Genomic DNA, 15,217 nt, shown 5'->3' with positions numbered 1-15,217 from the left:
CGGGGCGCCTGGGTGGCTTAGTCGGTTAAGCGTCCGACTTTCGCTTAGGTCACGATCTCGCGGTTCGTGGGTTCGAGCCCCGCGTCGGGCTCTGTGCTGACTGCCAGCTCAGAGCCTGGAGCCTCTTTGAGTCTGTGATTCCCTCTCTCTCTGACCCTCCCCTGCTCATGCTGTCTCTCTCTCTCTCTCCTAGAAGTAAATAAAAATATTAAAAAAAAAAAAAAAAAAGAATGGACTTGGCTCCAAAGGCACTGGTAATAGTCCATTTTAAAACTAGATGTTGAACAATATTCACTCCCAACTTCAAAAAAAAAAAAAAAAAAAAAAAGAAGCACCTAGAAGAGTATCTTTGTAGCACATCATAAATACTTAATAAGGGATGCTCGTTATTCTTAAGAGGAAGTATTGAGGTGGTCCCCAGTGGTTAAGAACACAAGCTTTGGAGTTAGATTCCAGCTGAAATCTTGACACTGCCACTAACCTTAGGAGTAACCTCTGGGATAACATTTTCTCATCTGTAAAGTGGGAGCAAAATAATAGGACCTAGATCGTCAGGGTAACCAGAAGGATTACAAGAAAGAGTGAGATGACATGCTTATTAAAATGCCCACTACAGGGGAGTCTGGCTGCCTCATCAGTTGAGCGGCCAGCTCTTGATTTTGGCTCAGGTCATGAGGATCGAGCCCAGGGTCGTGGGATCGAGTCCCGCTTCAGGCTCCATGCTGGGCACAGACAATCCCTGCTCGGGACTGGGGTTTTCTCTCTCTTGTCTCTCCCTCTGTCCCTCTCCTCCACCCCCACTCACACACACTCTCTCTCTCCAAAAAAAATTTTAAAAATAGCATAAAATGCCTACTACATAGTAATCACTCGATCCGTGTTAGTCACTGTTAGCAGGCATAGCACAAAGTAAACACCCCCTAACTCCTCCCTGCAGGAGCTTTTATTTTTAGTCAAGAGAAAAGGCCCAACATGTGATCGGGGTAACTCGCAGGACATCATTCGGTGCCAAATGAGTAATACAAGCAGCATGTGTCTCAGGATTTCAGACAGAAGAGAGCAGGGGCGGCTGGAGTAGTTAAGGATATTTCAGCGCCCTGACGGCTGACGCCATTGTAAATCCAAGCCTCACCTTCTCCCCACTTGGACGCCCTTTGCTCTTCCCCTTCGCAGTCCTGGATGGGGACGCCGCTTTCTGGGATGGACAGTGGTCGTTCTCTCTCAGCAAATGGATTCACCTGCAAGTGCCCGGCGGTCCGCTGCGGACCTGGGCGCTCCCTCTGCCCTGTCAACGGTGGCTTATTTTAGCAGGTCTTTTGAAACTCCCACGATGAGCGAAAACAAATGGGCCAATGCGTCTGCCGACACGCGAGATCCCGGGGTCCTTTCCAAGCCAACACGGAACATGTGGGTTCTGACCTCTGCAACGCAAATGCCCGCGGGGCCCCGGGGCAGGGGGCACACTAGCGACAGCACGGTCCCTGTGGCCTTGTGGTGCCACCTCATGGAAACGACACTCCTCGGGCGGCTGGGGTGGTTGAATCTGGGCAAAACTCTCCCATTTTGTTGTTGCTGTTGTTTTGGTTTCTTAAATTTACTTATTCAAGTTCAAGTTAGGCTTCAGGAGTAGACTTTTGGGATTCCTCGCTTACACAGAAGCCCCATTGCTCATCCCAGCAAGTGCCCTCCTCGATGCCCGGCACCCATCTAGCCCACCCCCCACCCACCTCCCTCCAGCAGACTCTCCGTTAGTTCTCCGTATTTGAGCCTCTTAGGGTTTGCCTCCATCCAGTTTAAGGGCCGAAGGCCCCCTCTGTTTGTAGTCCAAACAAAAATATTTAAGACCCAAGTGTGTGACCTCTACTGTAAAGTGGAAGAATGGGGCCGACACCCTGAGGTTACAGCACGTCCTGTTACGCCCCGTGGCCCACAGGGACCTCTAATGAGTGTGTTCTGCACTAGCTTCCCAAGAGCGTGAAGGTACATCATCCAACAAACACTGACTCCTCAGAGGGGGCCACCTCAGCTGCCATAAACTCCAAGAAAAGGGACTGGCCACCCCGGAGCCTCGAAGCGACTGCCCGATCTGACCCCGGCCTCCCGCTTACGCGTCTTTTCCTACTGTGTTTTGGCCACACCAGTCTCCTCTCTGTTTCTCACACAGGCCAAGTCCATTCCTGCCCGTTCCCTCCAGTCCCAGATCGTCACATGGCGAGCCCCTGCTCGTCATTCTGGTCTCATCTCCAGGGTCATCATCTCAGAGGACCGCCCACCCTCGTATCCCCTTGGGCCCACCCGTTGTGCTACTACAGAACCCGTTTCATTTTCTTCACAGCCTCCATGTTCTGAAATTAACTTGCTCGTTTACATACTTATTTTCTAGTAGGTGGGGTGCATGGGGGGGAAAGATCTTCGCGTCAGGGCCACGTGCACCTAAAACGGTGCTTGGCATGCGGTAAACATGTACCGAAAATGTGTTCAGCAAACGAATTGATAAACGGCTTGAAGCTCACGGCCAATGCCACTCCCATAAACCCTCAAACCTTCCACCACGCCCCTATTTCAGACAAGAAATCTCATTACTATCATCATCAGGTTACACATCTAAGAGCTGCATTTCGCTGACATTTCAGTTATGTCCCCTGGAAGGAACGCGACAGAAAAATGGCCAAATTAAATCAACCAGCTAAGGAAAACTTACGTAGAAAATATCATTCGTCTCGGTCTGGCTGTTGTTGACTTCTACTTGGTAAGACAAGCACCTACTGTAAAAATTCTGTGGATTCTTCCATTGCACGTACAAGTTACCATTTTGGAAGAAGAGCCGTTTAATATGTGGGGGATCAGGTATCACTGAAAGACAGAAAGAGGAGAACACTGAGTAGCTTCCCAACTTTCTTTTGCTGAGGTTCATGCATGGGCAGAGATCATGAGGGGTCGCGACGGATGGAGAAAGCTTATTTTCAGCTGCCTGCCAAAACGGATCTAAAGAACATCTCTGGGGTGACGGGCAGACAACGTGAACTCTGATCTGCATCCAGTTGGGACCCCGATGGGCTGTATTCAGGACATCCAGCTGTGACTGAGAATAAAGACGCACCCTCCCAGTGTATAACGAGGGGCACCGGGTACACGGGGTTTCCCCAGCTGCCACTCGCTTGTGCCAAAGACCACAGTGAAAACATTAGCCTGGTCTCTGTCACAGGCCACAGCACGGGCAGATCTCAAGGACACTATGCTAAGTGAAAAAAACCCATCTCAAACACTGTAGGATTCCACCCATAAGAGGTGTCTAAAGTAGGCAAAATCATAGAAAATAGAAAGTTGGTTTCCAAGGGCTCGGGGAAGGGAAATTAGTGTTTGGTGGGTATCGAGGTTCAGTTTTAAAAACATTTGAGAAAGTTCTAGAGATCTGTTGCACGCCAACGTGAATATACTTAACACCACTGTGCTGTACAGTCAAAAACAGTTACGATGGCGGTGGGGGGCACCTGGGTGGCTCAGTCAGTTAACCAACTGACTCCTGGTTTCAGCTCAGGTCATGCATGAACTTACGGTTCATGGGTTCGAGCCCTGCATCCTGCTCTGCACTGATGGTTCAGGGCCTGCTTCAGATTCTCTCTCTCCCCATCGCTCTCTGCTCCCTCCACACTCGCTTTCCCTCTCTCTCTCTCTCTTATTCTCTCTCTCTCTAAAAATAAATAAATGTTAAAAACAAATATTTTAAAAAATGGTTATGATGGGAAATGTAACGCTAGGTGATTATAACCACAATTAAAAATAAAGTAAAAAAAAAAAAAAAAAAAGGGTGCTTGGGTGGCTCAGTCGGTTGAGTGTCTGACTTCAACCCAGGTCATCATCTCGCAGTCTGTGGGTTCGAGCCCCACATCAGGCTCTGTGCTGACAGCTGAGAGCCTGGAACCTGCTTCGGATTCTGTGTCTCCCTCTCCCTCTGCCTCTCCCCTGCTCGTACTCTGTCTGTCTCTCTCTCTCAAAAATAAACATTAAAAAAATTTTTTTAATAAAGTAAAAAGAATTAGCCTAGTCAATTTACTTTTTCATGAAGTCAACTATGCTTAAGACTAAGCAACAGAAGAGAATTCAGATGAGGGGTGCCTACGTGGCTCAGTCAGCTGAGTGTCTGACTCGTGATTTTGGCTCATGTTGTGATCTCACGGTTAGTGACTTTGAGCCCCACATCAGGCTCCACGCTTACAGAGCAGAGCCTGCTTGGGATTCTGTCTCCCTCTCTCTCTCTGCCCCTCCCCCACTTGCATGTGCTTTCTTTCTCTCAAAAACAAAAAAAATTTAAAAAGAGAGAGAGAGAGAATGGACAATGAACAGAAAAAAACTTGAAGATACCATCTTCCAGCTGAGAAGGATCTCCCTTTACGGGACCACTAATCTCCAGGAAGAAGAGTAGCAAAATGAGCTTTACAAGGTCCATCAAGGACAATCTGCCGAGCATGGGGAAGGACAGGGAGGGGCTTTGCCTCAGATGATCCCGCTTGGCAAGTTACCATGACCTCACTCCCCTGGCCCTGGGTCCACCACTAGAATTCACTTCCACGACTATCGGAAGGGGTGGTAAATAGCACTCCACTCCCAGATGCGGGCACCTCTGTCACCTCACGGCTAGCCGCCTGTAAACATTCTGCAAGCCGCACGGCCAGAGTCGGAGCTCCGTGTTGGCAGCTTGGGACAAATACATAAACACGGTGCTTACAGGAGTCTGCTGTAGAGGTTTACAAAACCCGTACGGACCCCACATCCTCTGGAACTTAGGACAATCCTCTGAGGTTGGAGGGACTATGTGCTCTGTGTCACAGATGAGGAAACACTTATGAGAGTTTATATGCTTTGTCCAAAGTGAAGGCCTGGGACCCCAAGCAGACAGTTTGCTCTGACCGGTGGCTGCTGTGTTACCTAGCACGTTAGCTAGTCTGAGTATCGCTTCTGATCACTCTTCCTCAGGTCTAGTCCTTTTCTCAACTTAGAGGTATAGATTACTCAGAAACTATATTTGATTTTATTCTGTGGCATCATCCTCTCAAGTATCATAAATAAAAGATTTTTTTTAGTTTATTTATTGGGGGGGGGCGGTGAATAGGGGCAGAGAGAGAGGGAGAGAGAAAATCCCAAGCAGGCTCCGCGCTGTCAGTGCAGAGCCCGACGCAGGGCTTGATCCCATGAACCACAAGATCATAACCTGAGCCAAAAGCGAGAGTTGGACGTTTAAGGGACTGCACCACCCAAGTGCCCCTAAAAGAGAATAGATTTTAAGAATCAGAGAGCCTTGGGGCGCCTGGGTGGCACAGTGAGTTAAGCATCTGACTTCAACTCAGGTCATGATCTTGTGATTCGTAGGTTCGAGCCCCACGTCAGGCTCTGTGCTGACAGCTCAGAGCCTGGAGCCTGTTTCAGATTCTGTGTCTCCCTCTCTCTCTGCCCCTTCCCTGCTCCTGCTCTGTCTCTCTCTGTCTCTCAGTAATAAATAAACGTTAAAAAAATTTTTAAAAAAGGAGTCAGAGAGCCTGGTTGCAATCTCACTCCTATAACTAATTGTGTCCTCTAAGCCTGAACACACTCAGAAGCAAACAAGAACAAAGCACGTGACTCATGGGCTCAACAACTATTAGAATTTGCAAGCCTGCTTCTTTAAAAAACTCAAATAAAGGTATACATAAATGCAATCGTTTTTTCTGGGAAAATCCTAGAACGAAAATCACCACTTTTTTAGTATCTGTACTGAGTGTTCAAAAGACATAATGCCTTTGTCCACACTGTTGTACAGGACTTCTAAGACTTACCATGAGAAGTCAAAGGCACTATATTGAAGGATGGTCTAATTTTCCCTGCATTATCCTTGACCACTATTTGCACGCTGTGTTGTTCAAAACTGGAATCCTTCAAATTAGTCAGAGCAAAGGAACAACCAATGTGTTGACCTTCTCTATAGATGTTTTCGCACTGAAGAATTTTTCCCAGGCTGCTGTGCCTGCAAAATATAATGAGACAACCTTTTGGATTATTTGTAACAAGGTATTCAGGAAACAAAGGCAGACATTTGTTTGCTTTTCAATGACTCAAGAAGGCCATGCAAAGCAGTATTTGCAATATGGAAAGACAGCTTTGTCTAAAACCCTGTTTTATAATGTGGCTCCCTTTCATACTCTAGGAAGCAACCAAGGTTCCTTTTCAATGCACCCTTGTTTGTTTTTGTTTTTTTTTAAGCTCTATGCTCAACGCGGGGCTCGAACTCACAACCCCGACATCAAGAGTCACATGCTCTACCGACTGAACCAGCCAGGCGCCCCGAACCCTGCTACTTTCTTTTTTGTTATTTATTTTTGACAGAGAGAGACAGAACACGAGCAGGAGACCCAGAGAGAGAGGGAGACCCAAAATCCGAAGCAGGCTCCAGGTTAGGAGCTGTCAGCACAGAGCCCGACACGGGGCTCAAACTCATGAACCGTGAGATCATGACCTGAGCCGAAGTCGGACGCTCAACCGACTGAGCCACCCAGGCGCCCCTGCTACTTTCAATAGCTCTGGAGCCCTGACTCCTTTCCCTCTTCTGTAGGAGAGATGTTCCGAGGCCAGGATGAGAAGCTGTATGCTTCCTAAAAATGCCTTATCTGCTGAATTCCATGACTCTCCTCTGGTCCTTCTGTCCGCTTGCCTTGTTTTCTTGGCTTCTCCTCCCCCTTCTCTCTTCTCAGAGGGTTCACATCCGGTCCTCAGCCCTGTGCACGTTCCTCTCTGTTGCTTACGCCCTCAACCATGCTCCCCCAGTTTATCATTTCAATCCCTCGACTGGAATTTCTACACTGGTGATTCCTTGGAGCTAGTCTCAGGTTTCTACCTGCTCCATTTGCGTCTTGCACTCTGGCCTCAAAGCCAACTTCCTTCTGTGTCCTCTTCCCTGCTAAACTGCCTTTCTTCTAACCTTCCCCGTTCCCATCAGTCTGAGCTCATTTTCTCTGGGTTCCTAGATTACAGCCTTGGAAATGACCCTATTTCCCCTCCTTTCCCTATATTCTAACACCAAATTCTGGTCATTTCTTCCTCTGCGAAGCTTCTGGGGGTCTCTCCTGTGACCTTCCCATGACCCTCACCCTGTCTCATGCCCTAATCACTTCAGGCTTCGTAGCCTCTCCAGACTAATCCCTCTGACCTTCTTCGCTGTAACTGCCTTCCAATCACTGCCGGGTCCATGTTCCAGAACACAGTGGTTTCCTAAGTGTCTTACTCCACCACGTAGCTTCAAATGCCTTCCGTAACCAGCTCTGCTGGCATCGCACTTCCCATTTCAAACCTCTCCGCGTACCTTTCCCCAGTGATCACCGGCACCTAGCACGGTGCAGGCAGACGGAAGGTACCCATTACACTTTTTTGTCTAGGCTATCAAAGGATTCTCACTTGCACTACCTAGCAGAAGACCGAGCCTTACGTCAGCCACAGTGGGAGTCGTGCAAAGGTTCTACAGAAAAGGAAGATGGATTTAAAAATGAACCAGGAGCAACGAGTCCCAAACTCTTGACACATTACCTCAGAATCTCCTGTAGTCGTATAAAATGCAGATGCCTCAAGCCCTCTCCCGCAACTCCTACTTAGGTTTAGCCCAGGGCCTAGGAGTCAGCACTTTGACAGCAACTCCCCAGAGGGTTCTGCTGCAAATCAGGTTTTACAAAACTCAGATCCACTCTCATAAATAGTCAGCTGAGCTTTGACGAGGGAGCAAAAGCAATACAATGGGGCAAAGAGAGCCTCTTCAACAAATGGTGTCGGAACAAGATGTCCACATGCAAGGAAGTGACCCCTGACACAGTCCTTACACCATTCACAAAACCAACCTCACAAAGGATCACAAACCTAAATGCAGAGTGCAAACTTCTAAAACTCTTAGGAGATAATGCTGGGGAAAACTGAGATAAGCTGGGGTGTGGCGACGACTTTTTAGATATAACACCAAAGATGTGATCTATATAAAAGAAATAATCAATCAGCAGGACTTCACTAAAAGTAAGAAATTCTGGGGCGCCCGGGTGGCTCAGTCACTTAAGCGTCTGACTTCAGCTCAGGTCACGACCTCATGGTTCATGATGAGTTCGTGCCCCGCGTCGGGCTCTGTGCTGATGGCTCGGAGCTTGGAGGCTGCTTCAGATTCTGGGTCTCCCTCTCTCTCTGCCCCTCCCCCAGTCGCGCTCTGTCTATCTCTTTCTCAAAAATAAATAAACATTAAAAAAATGTTCTGCCCTGTAAAAATCAAGAGCAAGAGAATAAGAAAACAAGCCAGAGACTCAGAGAAAATATTTGCAAAAGACATATCTAGCTCATAAAGGATGGTTCTCTAAAATATACAAAGAATTCGGGGCACCCGGCTGGCTCAGTCAGAAGAGCATGAGACTCTTGATCTTGGGGCCATGAGTTTGAATCCCCATGCTAGGTGTAGAGATTACTTAAACAAAAACTAAATGAAGTTTTTTAAAAACTTAAAAAAATATATACAAACAATTCCTTTTTTTTTTTTTTTTTTTGAGAGAGAGAGAGAGTGCAAGCAGGGGAGAGGGGCAGAGAGAGAGAGAAAAGATCTTAAGCAGGCTCCACGCTCACGGAGCCTGATGTGAGGCTTGATCCCACGACCCTGGGATCGTGACCTGGGCCAAAATCAAGAGTCAGACGCTCAAGCAATAGAGCCACCCAGGCGCCCCAAGAATTCTTGAAACAAGAAAACAACACAACTAAACAATGAGCTAAAGACCTTCAGGAACACCTCGCCGAAGACGATTAACAGATGGCAAAGAAGCCTATGAAAAGATGTCCCCACATCGTATGTCATCAGGGGAAGGCAAATTAAAGCAACATGCCACTACACACCTATTAGAATGGCCAGAACCCACAGCCCTGACAACACCAAGTGCTGGGAAGGGTGTGTAGCCACAGGGACTCTCCTCCATGGCTGGTGGGAGTGCAACATGGTGCAGCCCCTTTGGAACACGGTTTGGTGGTTTCTTACCAAACCACACCTACCCTTACCAGATGATCAGCAGTCGTGCTCCTTGGTATTTACCTAAAGGAGGTGAAAACTTATGTCTGTGCAAAACACGGCACACAAATGTTTACAGCAGCTTTATTCCTAACTGCCGCGATTCGGAAGCAACTGAGACCTCCTTCAGCAGGCGAAGGGAGGAATAAACTGTGGTACGTCCAAACAATGGGACATTATTCAGCAGGAAAGAAAAGGAGGTATCAAGCCATGACAAGACATGGAGGAAACTTAAATGTGCATTATTAGTGAAAGCGGCCAACCTGCAAAGGCTACATGCTGTACGATTCCAACTCTGTGACATCCTGGAAAAGGCACAATTATGGAGAGAGTAAAAAGATCAGCAGCTGCAGGGGTTGTGGAGGGAAAGCTGAATACACAGGCAGAGGACAGCGGATTTCTAGGACAATGGCAACACTCTGTGTGCTATTATAACGACAGATACATGTCATTATACATGTGTCCAAACCCGCAGGATACACACCACCACAGTGGGCCTGAAGATGAAGTACAGACTTTGAGTGATTAGGATGTGTCAGAGTGCAGGCTGATCAACTGTAACAACGTACCACCCTGGGGGGGGGGGGGGGGGGGGGGGGGGGGGGGGGGNTGGGGGGGGGGGGGGAGATGACGGGGGGGAGATTATGGACTGTGAGGGCAGAGGGTATTTAGAAAATCTCTGTAGCTTCCCCTCAACTTGGTTGTAAGCCTGAAACTTCTCTACGAGAAAAAAGTCTTTAAAAAACAAGCCCCGAAACTCAGATCTAATGTATTTTATTCCTTCAAATGCTGTGTGAAGCAATGTTTTAAATACATAAAATGCTCTTGCCCCTTAAGAGACAGTACATAAGGTCTGTCCCCTAGTTGTGGGCCTCTGTAGTTCATGAATGAACACAGTCTTAAAACTAAGTTAGTGCCATAGCTAACTGTTAGCTCAGATAGGCCTGGAATGTTTTCTGCCCACACCCAGAAACAGACAACTGAAGAAACTCATGACACTTTCGTTACATAACTAAAGAAAAAAAAAGAACTATGCAGAAAATGAAAACAATTTTTTTCATCTAACGAAAGGAACTGCCCTGATGGTTAATCTTTAAGATTCTTTTCTCACTTCTGTACCCTAAGTGTTGCACATACTCTCATGGACCCCAGATAGGAAACGTTAACAAAACACACAACTGCTGTAATTTAGAGAAAAGAACAAAAGGGGAAATGCCGGCTTTCGAAAAGACGACTTTGGGGGCCTTCTTGTGAAATATTAGATAAGAACCTAAGTTAGAGAAGGCATTCAGGTGTTTCCTGTTAAAACACACGAAACCCTCCACGGACTCACGCTATATGCATAAGGAGGAAATGGACAAATCTGAAGACCATTTCCCCAGCTCTGAAGATGATTAATGTGGTAAGAAATTCCCTAAAATTCACTGGCAGAGCTAGTCTGTAGCGATCAAGGTCAGGCTCCGTGTAGTGCCGGACTAGCCCTGCAGGACCCGAGGTCACAGCCCTGGGGTTTCACAGTGACTCTCCATTTCCTAACTGGGGATTGAGGGAAACCATCTCGGACAGGGTATTTGACATGATTTGAACTGGTACCTAAACCAACTCCAAGCACTTGATGGTGAACGAGCCGTGCATGTGCCTTTCTCTTGTGGGTTCGGTTAGAAAGGATCTCTCTAGGGGAGGGCCGGGGAAGAGGAGGTAAGAACTGGCTGCTGGCTCTTCCAAGTGGTGGGAGAAGCCAGCAATGTGTACTGGCTACACCGGCAACGGAGTGGGGATGAATAATAAAAACACGGCATAGCTCTCATGCATGGAGTGCTTACTCTGTATGTGCTAGCGGTTAGGTACAGCTCCAAACACTTTCCACACAGTAACGGCCCTTACAGAAGTAGCACTAGTATGACTGTGCCCATTTAACAGATTGTAAAGCTGAGGCTCGGAGACACAGGGCTTGCCCCAAGTCACACTACTAGTACAGAAACGGGCCAAGATTGAAACGCAGGCAGTGTGGCTCTAGGAAAGAATAAGCTGCGGGGCGCTGAGGGCAGAAGGATGTAGAATCTGTACCGGCACCATCCAAAAAATTTTCTGGGATCACGGAAATGTGTGCTATCTGCGCCGTCCAAGGCAGGAGCCACTAGCCACGTGTGAAACGTACTAGTAAGACAAAGCAACTGAAGTTTTCATTCGACAGAACTTTAATTAATTTGAATTATTAGGTAAATAGTCACAGGCGAGTTGTGGCTTGTGTATTAGACAGCACAGATCATATATACGAGAGAAGAGTCCACTCTGATGACCAATGGCGCGGATATGTGTAACAAGAAGTGGAATCCCTGATGCCTGCCCCCTCAGGTACCGGTCAGCCACCGCTCTTTTCAGACGGCATCTGGAGCCACCTCCAAGGATTCTAGATTATACTCTGCACAGAGGTGTCAACTGAGGGCTGAAAGGCAGCCCAAGCACCATCTGCTGTCGGCTTTGGCAAGATGTTGCTGCACCCGGCCAGAGGAAGAGAAATACTTCCGCCCAGAGGAAGAAGGATGCTTTTTCAAAATTGGTGGGTCCAATTTTTTGTAATTTATTCACCCAGCAGGGCCGCTGGTTTTGCATTTGCAAGAAGACTTGTTTTGTGCTCGTACATGCGTTCTTCGTCTTATAAGAACTCCTAGGACAGGGGGCGCCGGGGGGGCTCAGTCAGTTAAGCGTCCGACTCTTCGTTTTGGCTCTGATCTCAGTTTCAGGAGTTCGAGCCCCATGTCGGGCTCTGCACTGGCAGCAAGGAGCCCACTTGGGATTCCTCTCTCTCTCTCTCTGCCCCTCCCCTGCTTACTCTCGGTCTCTTTCAAAATAAATAAACTGGAAAAAAAAAAACCCTTAAAAAAAACAACTCCTAGGAGTAGGCCTCCGTTAGCCTCCAGCACCACCCTGACTCCTGGATCCCAGTTACTTTCCCGGACAGTCATCCCGGGACTGAGATAGTTTTAAGACTTTTCCTTCCTTCCTCTGCACCTTCTATAGACACAGACTCTTTAAAGGTTTTCCCTGTGATTTTTCCAATATCAACTCCTGGGAAAGCAGGAGGAATTGACAGCATAATAAACACAGGGATGCTCCCAACTTCTAAGACTGTAGTAACAGCCTGCCCCTCTCCAGATTTCACTGCAGCACTGTCAGAGCCGGTTGTGTGTGTGTGTGTGTGTGTGTGTGTGTGTGTGTGTCTAACCTAATGCAGGGCTTGAACTCACAACCCTGAGATCAAGACCTGAAGCTGAGATCAAGAGTTGGAAGCTTAACTGACCGAGCCACCCAGGTGCCCCGCAGGCTACTCTTTTTAAGGCCTGGTTCTCTGGCCCCTTCACTAGCAATTCTTTGGAGCGTCCGATCTATTCAAGGCTCCTCTCTTTTTACTCCTGAACTATAACACTCCTGAGTTGCTTACCCGGCCTCAGTTTCCCTGCCAATCCCGAACGTTCTCCAAGCTTCCTTAGATCGTACTATGCATTTAAAGCTTATCTGTGGAGCACCTGGTGTGTGGCAGGCACTGAGGGTAACAAGACACAGCCGCTGCTCTCCAGGGAGACCAGTAAACAGGAAGTGACAACACACTGTGCTGAGTTCTGTCACCGGAAAACGCACGGGGCCGTGGGACATGACGACCGGGCACGTATCTGGACTGCAGAGGTCAAGGGGGCCTTTCTGTAAAGGAAGCGGTGTGTGAGCAGAGATGAGGGCAAAGCAGAGGGGAAAGGACGAGGTCTGGGCTGGCAGGGGCCGCACGGGGCTTCCCCTGTGTGAAGGGTCCGTGTGAGGAACCGAAAGGAGCTCGGCTCAGGCCGGCAGAATGCAGGAGGCTGGAGGTGCGCGCAGGGAGAGGAGGCTGAGGCCAGACAGGCGGAAGGAGCCCAGGGTCCGTAGAGGTGAGGGGCGCGGGGCACCGCCGCTGGGCTTTAATGGAAGGAGGAAGGGGTACCACGAGTGCGCAGGCCAAACGACAAGGCCTCAGACGAGAACTGTGGATCTCGGGGGAAAGAAAAATACCCTCCAGGCTGAAGCACACCGTCTCAGCGCCGCCGGGCCTCACGCCAGTGCCTCTCAGCTCTGTCAGGAGTGCCCTGTGAGCCGGCAGGGCAGGGGTGCGGAGGGCGGGCGTGAACGCAAATCCCCAGGGCCCCCCGGAGGTGCTGGCCCAACGGTCCTGCGGCTTCTGCCTGCCAGTCCATGACACACAGAGTGCTCGCAGGCACCAAAACTACTTCTCATCAAGTCATTGGGCCAAATGGACATTCCACGAGTCAACGCCATGTTTCTGCTATAGTTCCGGAAGTCCCGGGCATGGCCCTCCACACCCCACTGTATCAGAAGCAGTCTGAATGAACGACAGAAAGAAGGACAAGGCCCTGTGGAGAGGACACAGCCAACGCGAGATCTCCGGTGTCTCCAGCCTGGTTTCACAGTGACTAAACATGCCCCTTCCCCAACGCTCTTCCCCAGGGCCCCGCCTCCGAGAGCCCCCCACCATGTGTGCAGCCCACCCCCTTCATCAAAGCCCCCCAGCCCTGCCCTGCCGCCGCACCGACCAAGCTCCACACTAGCTTCTAAACAGAGTTTGCGCCTCTGCTGGCCTTTAGCATACGCTGTTATTTTTTTTTAATTTTTTAAATGTTTACTTTTTGAGAGAGAGAAAAAGGGGGGGAGGGGCAGACAGAGAGGGGGAGACACAGAATCGGAGTCAGCTGTCAGCACAGAGCCAGACGAGGGGACTGAACCCATGAACCGTGAGATCATGACCTGAGTCGAAGTCGGACGCTTAATCGACTGAGCCACCCAGGTGCCCCTACACTGTTATTTTTATACATGTGATTGCGCTGGGTGATATCTCCCCCTCTATGTTTTAAACTTTATGAGCAAAGAGGCATGTTTCTTATCTCTGCTGCCTATTCAGTGCTGTACCCACAACATGTACCAAATAAAGTTTTATTGGACTGAACGGTTTTGTTTTTTAGTTTTTTAACATCTATTTATTTTTTGAGAGACAGAGACAGAGCTGTCAGCACAGAGCCCAACGTGGGGCTCAAACTCATGAACCGTGAGATCATGACCTGAGCCGAAGTCGGACCCTTGACCGACTGAGCCCCCCAGGCGCCCCTGGACTGAACTGTTTAAACTGGTCCTTCCTGCCTTGTTCTGTTGCTAGTAATTCCAGGCTCTAAAGGAAAGGAAATGCTTAAAGTTGAATTTAGAAATTTAACAGCTTTTGTAGATGTGCCCACAATCTTCAGATACAAGTTATTTTGTGGGGAGCTAACCTACTTTTTTTTTTAATAGTTGTTTTCGGGGCACCTGGGTGGCTCAGTGAGTTGAGTGGCCAACTCTTGATTTCCGCACAGGGCTGTGGGATCGAGTCTGCGTCCGGCCCCATGCTGAGTGTGGAGCCTGCTTGAGATTCTCTTCTCTCACCCTCTGCCCGTCTTCCCCACTGCCCCCCCCCCCCGCCGACTCACAGTCTCTCCCTAAAGACAAAAACAAAAATAGTTGTTTTCTTATTGCTTCCTTAATTTTTTCTTCTTGACATATAGTTGACATATAACATTATATCAGTTTCAGGTGTTGAGCCAACCTATTTTTTATTCCTGGGCATGATATAATTTTCCTTTCTTTTTTAAAAAAAAATTTTTTTTAATGTTTATTCATTCTTGAGAGACAGAGGTAAGTGGGGGAGGGGCAGGGAGAGAGGGAGACACAGAATCCAAAGCAGGCTCCAGGTTCTGAGCTGTCAGCACAGAGCCCGTGCAGGGCTTGAACCCACAAACTGTGAGATTATGACCTGAGCTGAAGGTGGATGCTCAACTGACTGAGCCACCCAGGTGTCCCTATAATTTTCCTGTTTAAAGGTAGACACCAATCACTGACACACTGTTGGTGGGAACGTAAAATGGTACAGCCGCTCTAGAAGATAGTTTGGCAGTTTTTTATGACACCAAATACGTAATTACCATATGACCCAGCAATTGCACTCTTGGGCATTTATTCCAGAGGTATGAAAAGTTGTGTTCACATAAAAACCTGAGCATGAGTATTTATAGCGGCTTTATGCATAACTGCAAAAAATTAGAAACGGAGATATCCTCCAATGACTAAATGTTTAAACAAACTGGTACCTCCACA

General features: G+C 48.4%; 1 protein-coding gene across 1 annotated transcript in view; it reads right to left on the bottom strand.

The window, feature by feature from the left end:
* The window catches only part of IL13RA1 (interleukin 13 receptor subunit alpha 1), a 60,390-nt gene that overhangs the window by 26,583 nt on the left and 18,590 nt on the right, over positions 1–15,217 (bottom strand). The window contains exons 5-6 of the mRNA XM_039244392.1: positions 5,811–5,998; positions 2,702–2,853 (exon numbers count right to left, since the gene is read on the bottom strand). Coding sequence (XP_039100323.1) covers positions 2,702–2,853; positions 5,811–5,998 — 340 coding nt within the window. The remainder of the gene's footprint in view (positions 1–2,701; positions 2,854–5,810; positions 5,999–15,217) is intronic.

The sequence above is a fragment of the Hyaena hyaena genome, unplaced genomic scaffold, assembly GCF_003009895.1.
Source record: "Hyaena hyaena isolate Hyena2069 unplaced genomic scaffold, ASM300989v1 scaffold_243, whole genome shotgun sequence".
NCBI lineage: Eukaryota > Metazoa > Chordata > Mammalia > Carnivora > Hyaenidae > Hyaena > Hyaena hyaena.
The sequence above is the reverse complement of the archived record's forward strand: the minus strand, read 5'-3'. Positions and strand labels throughout refer to the sequence as shown.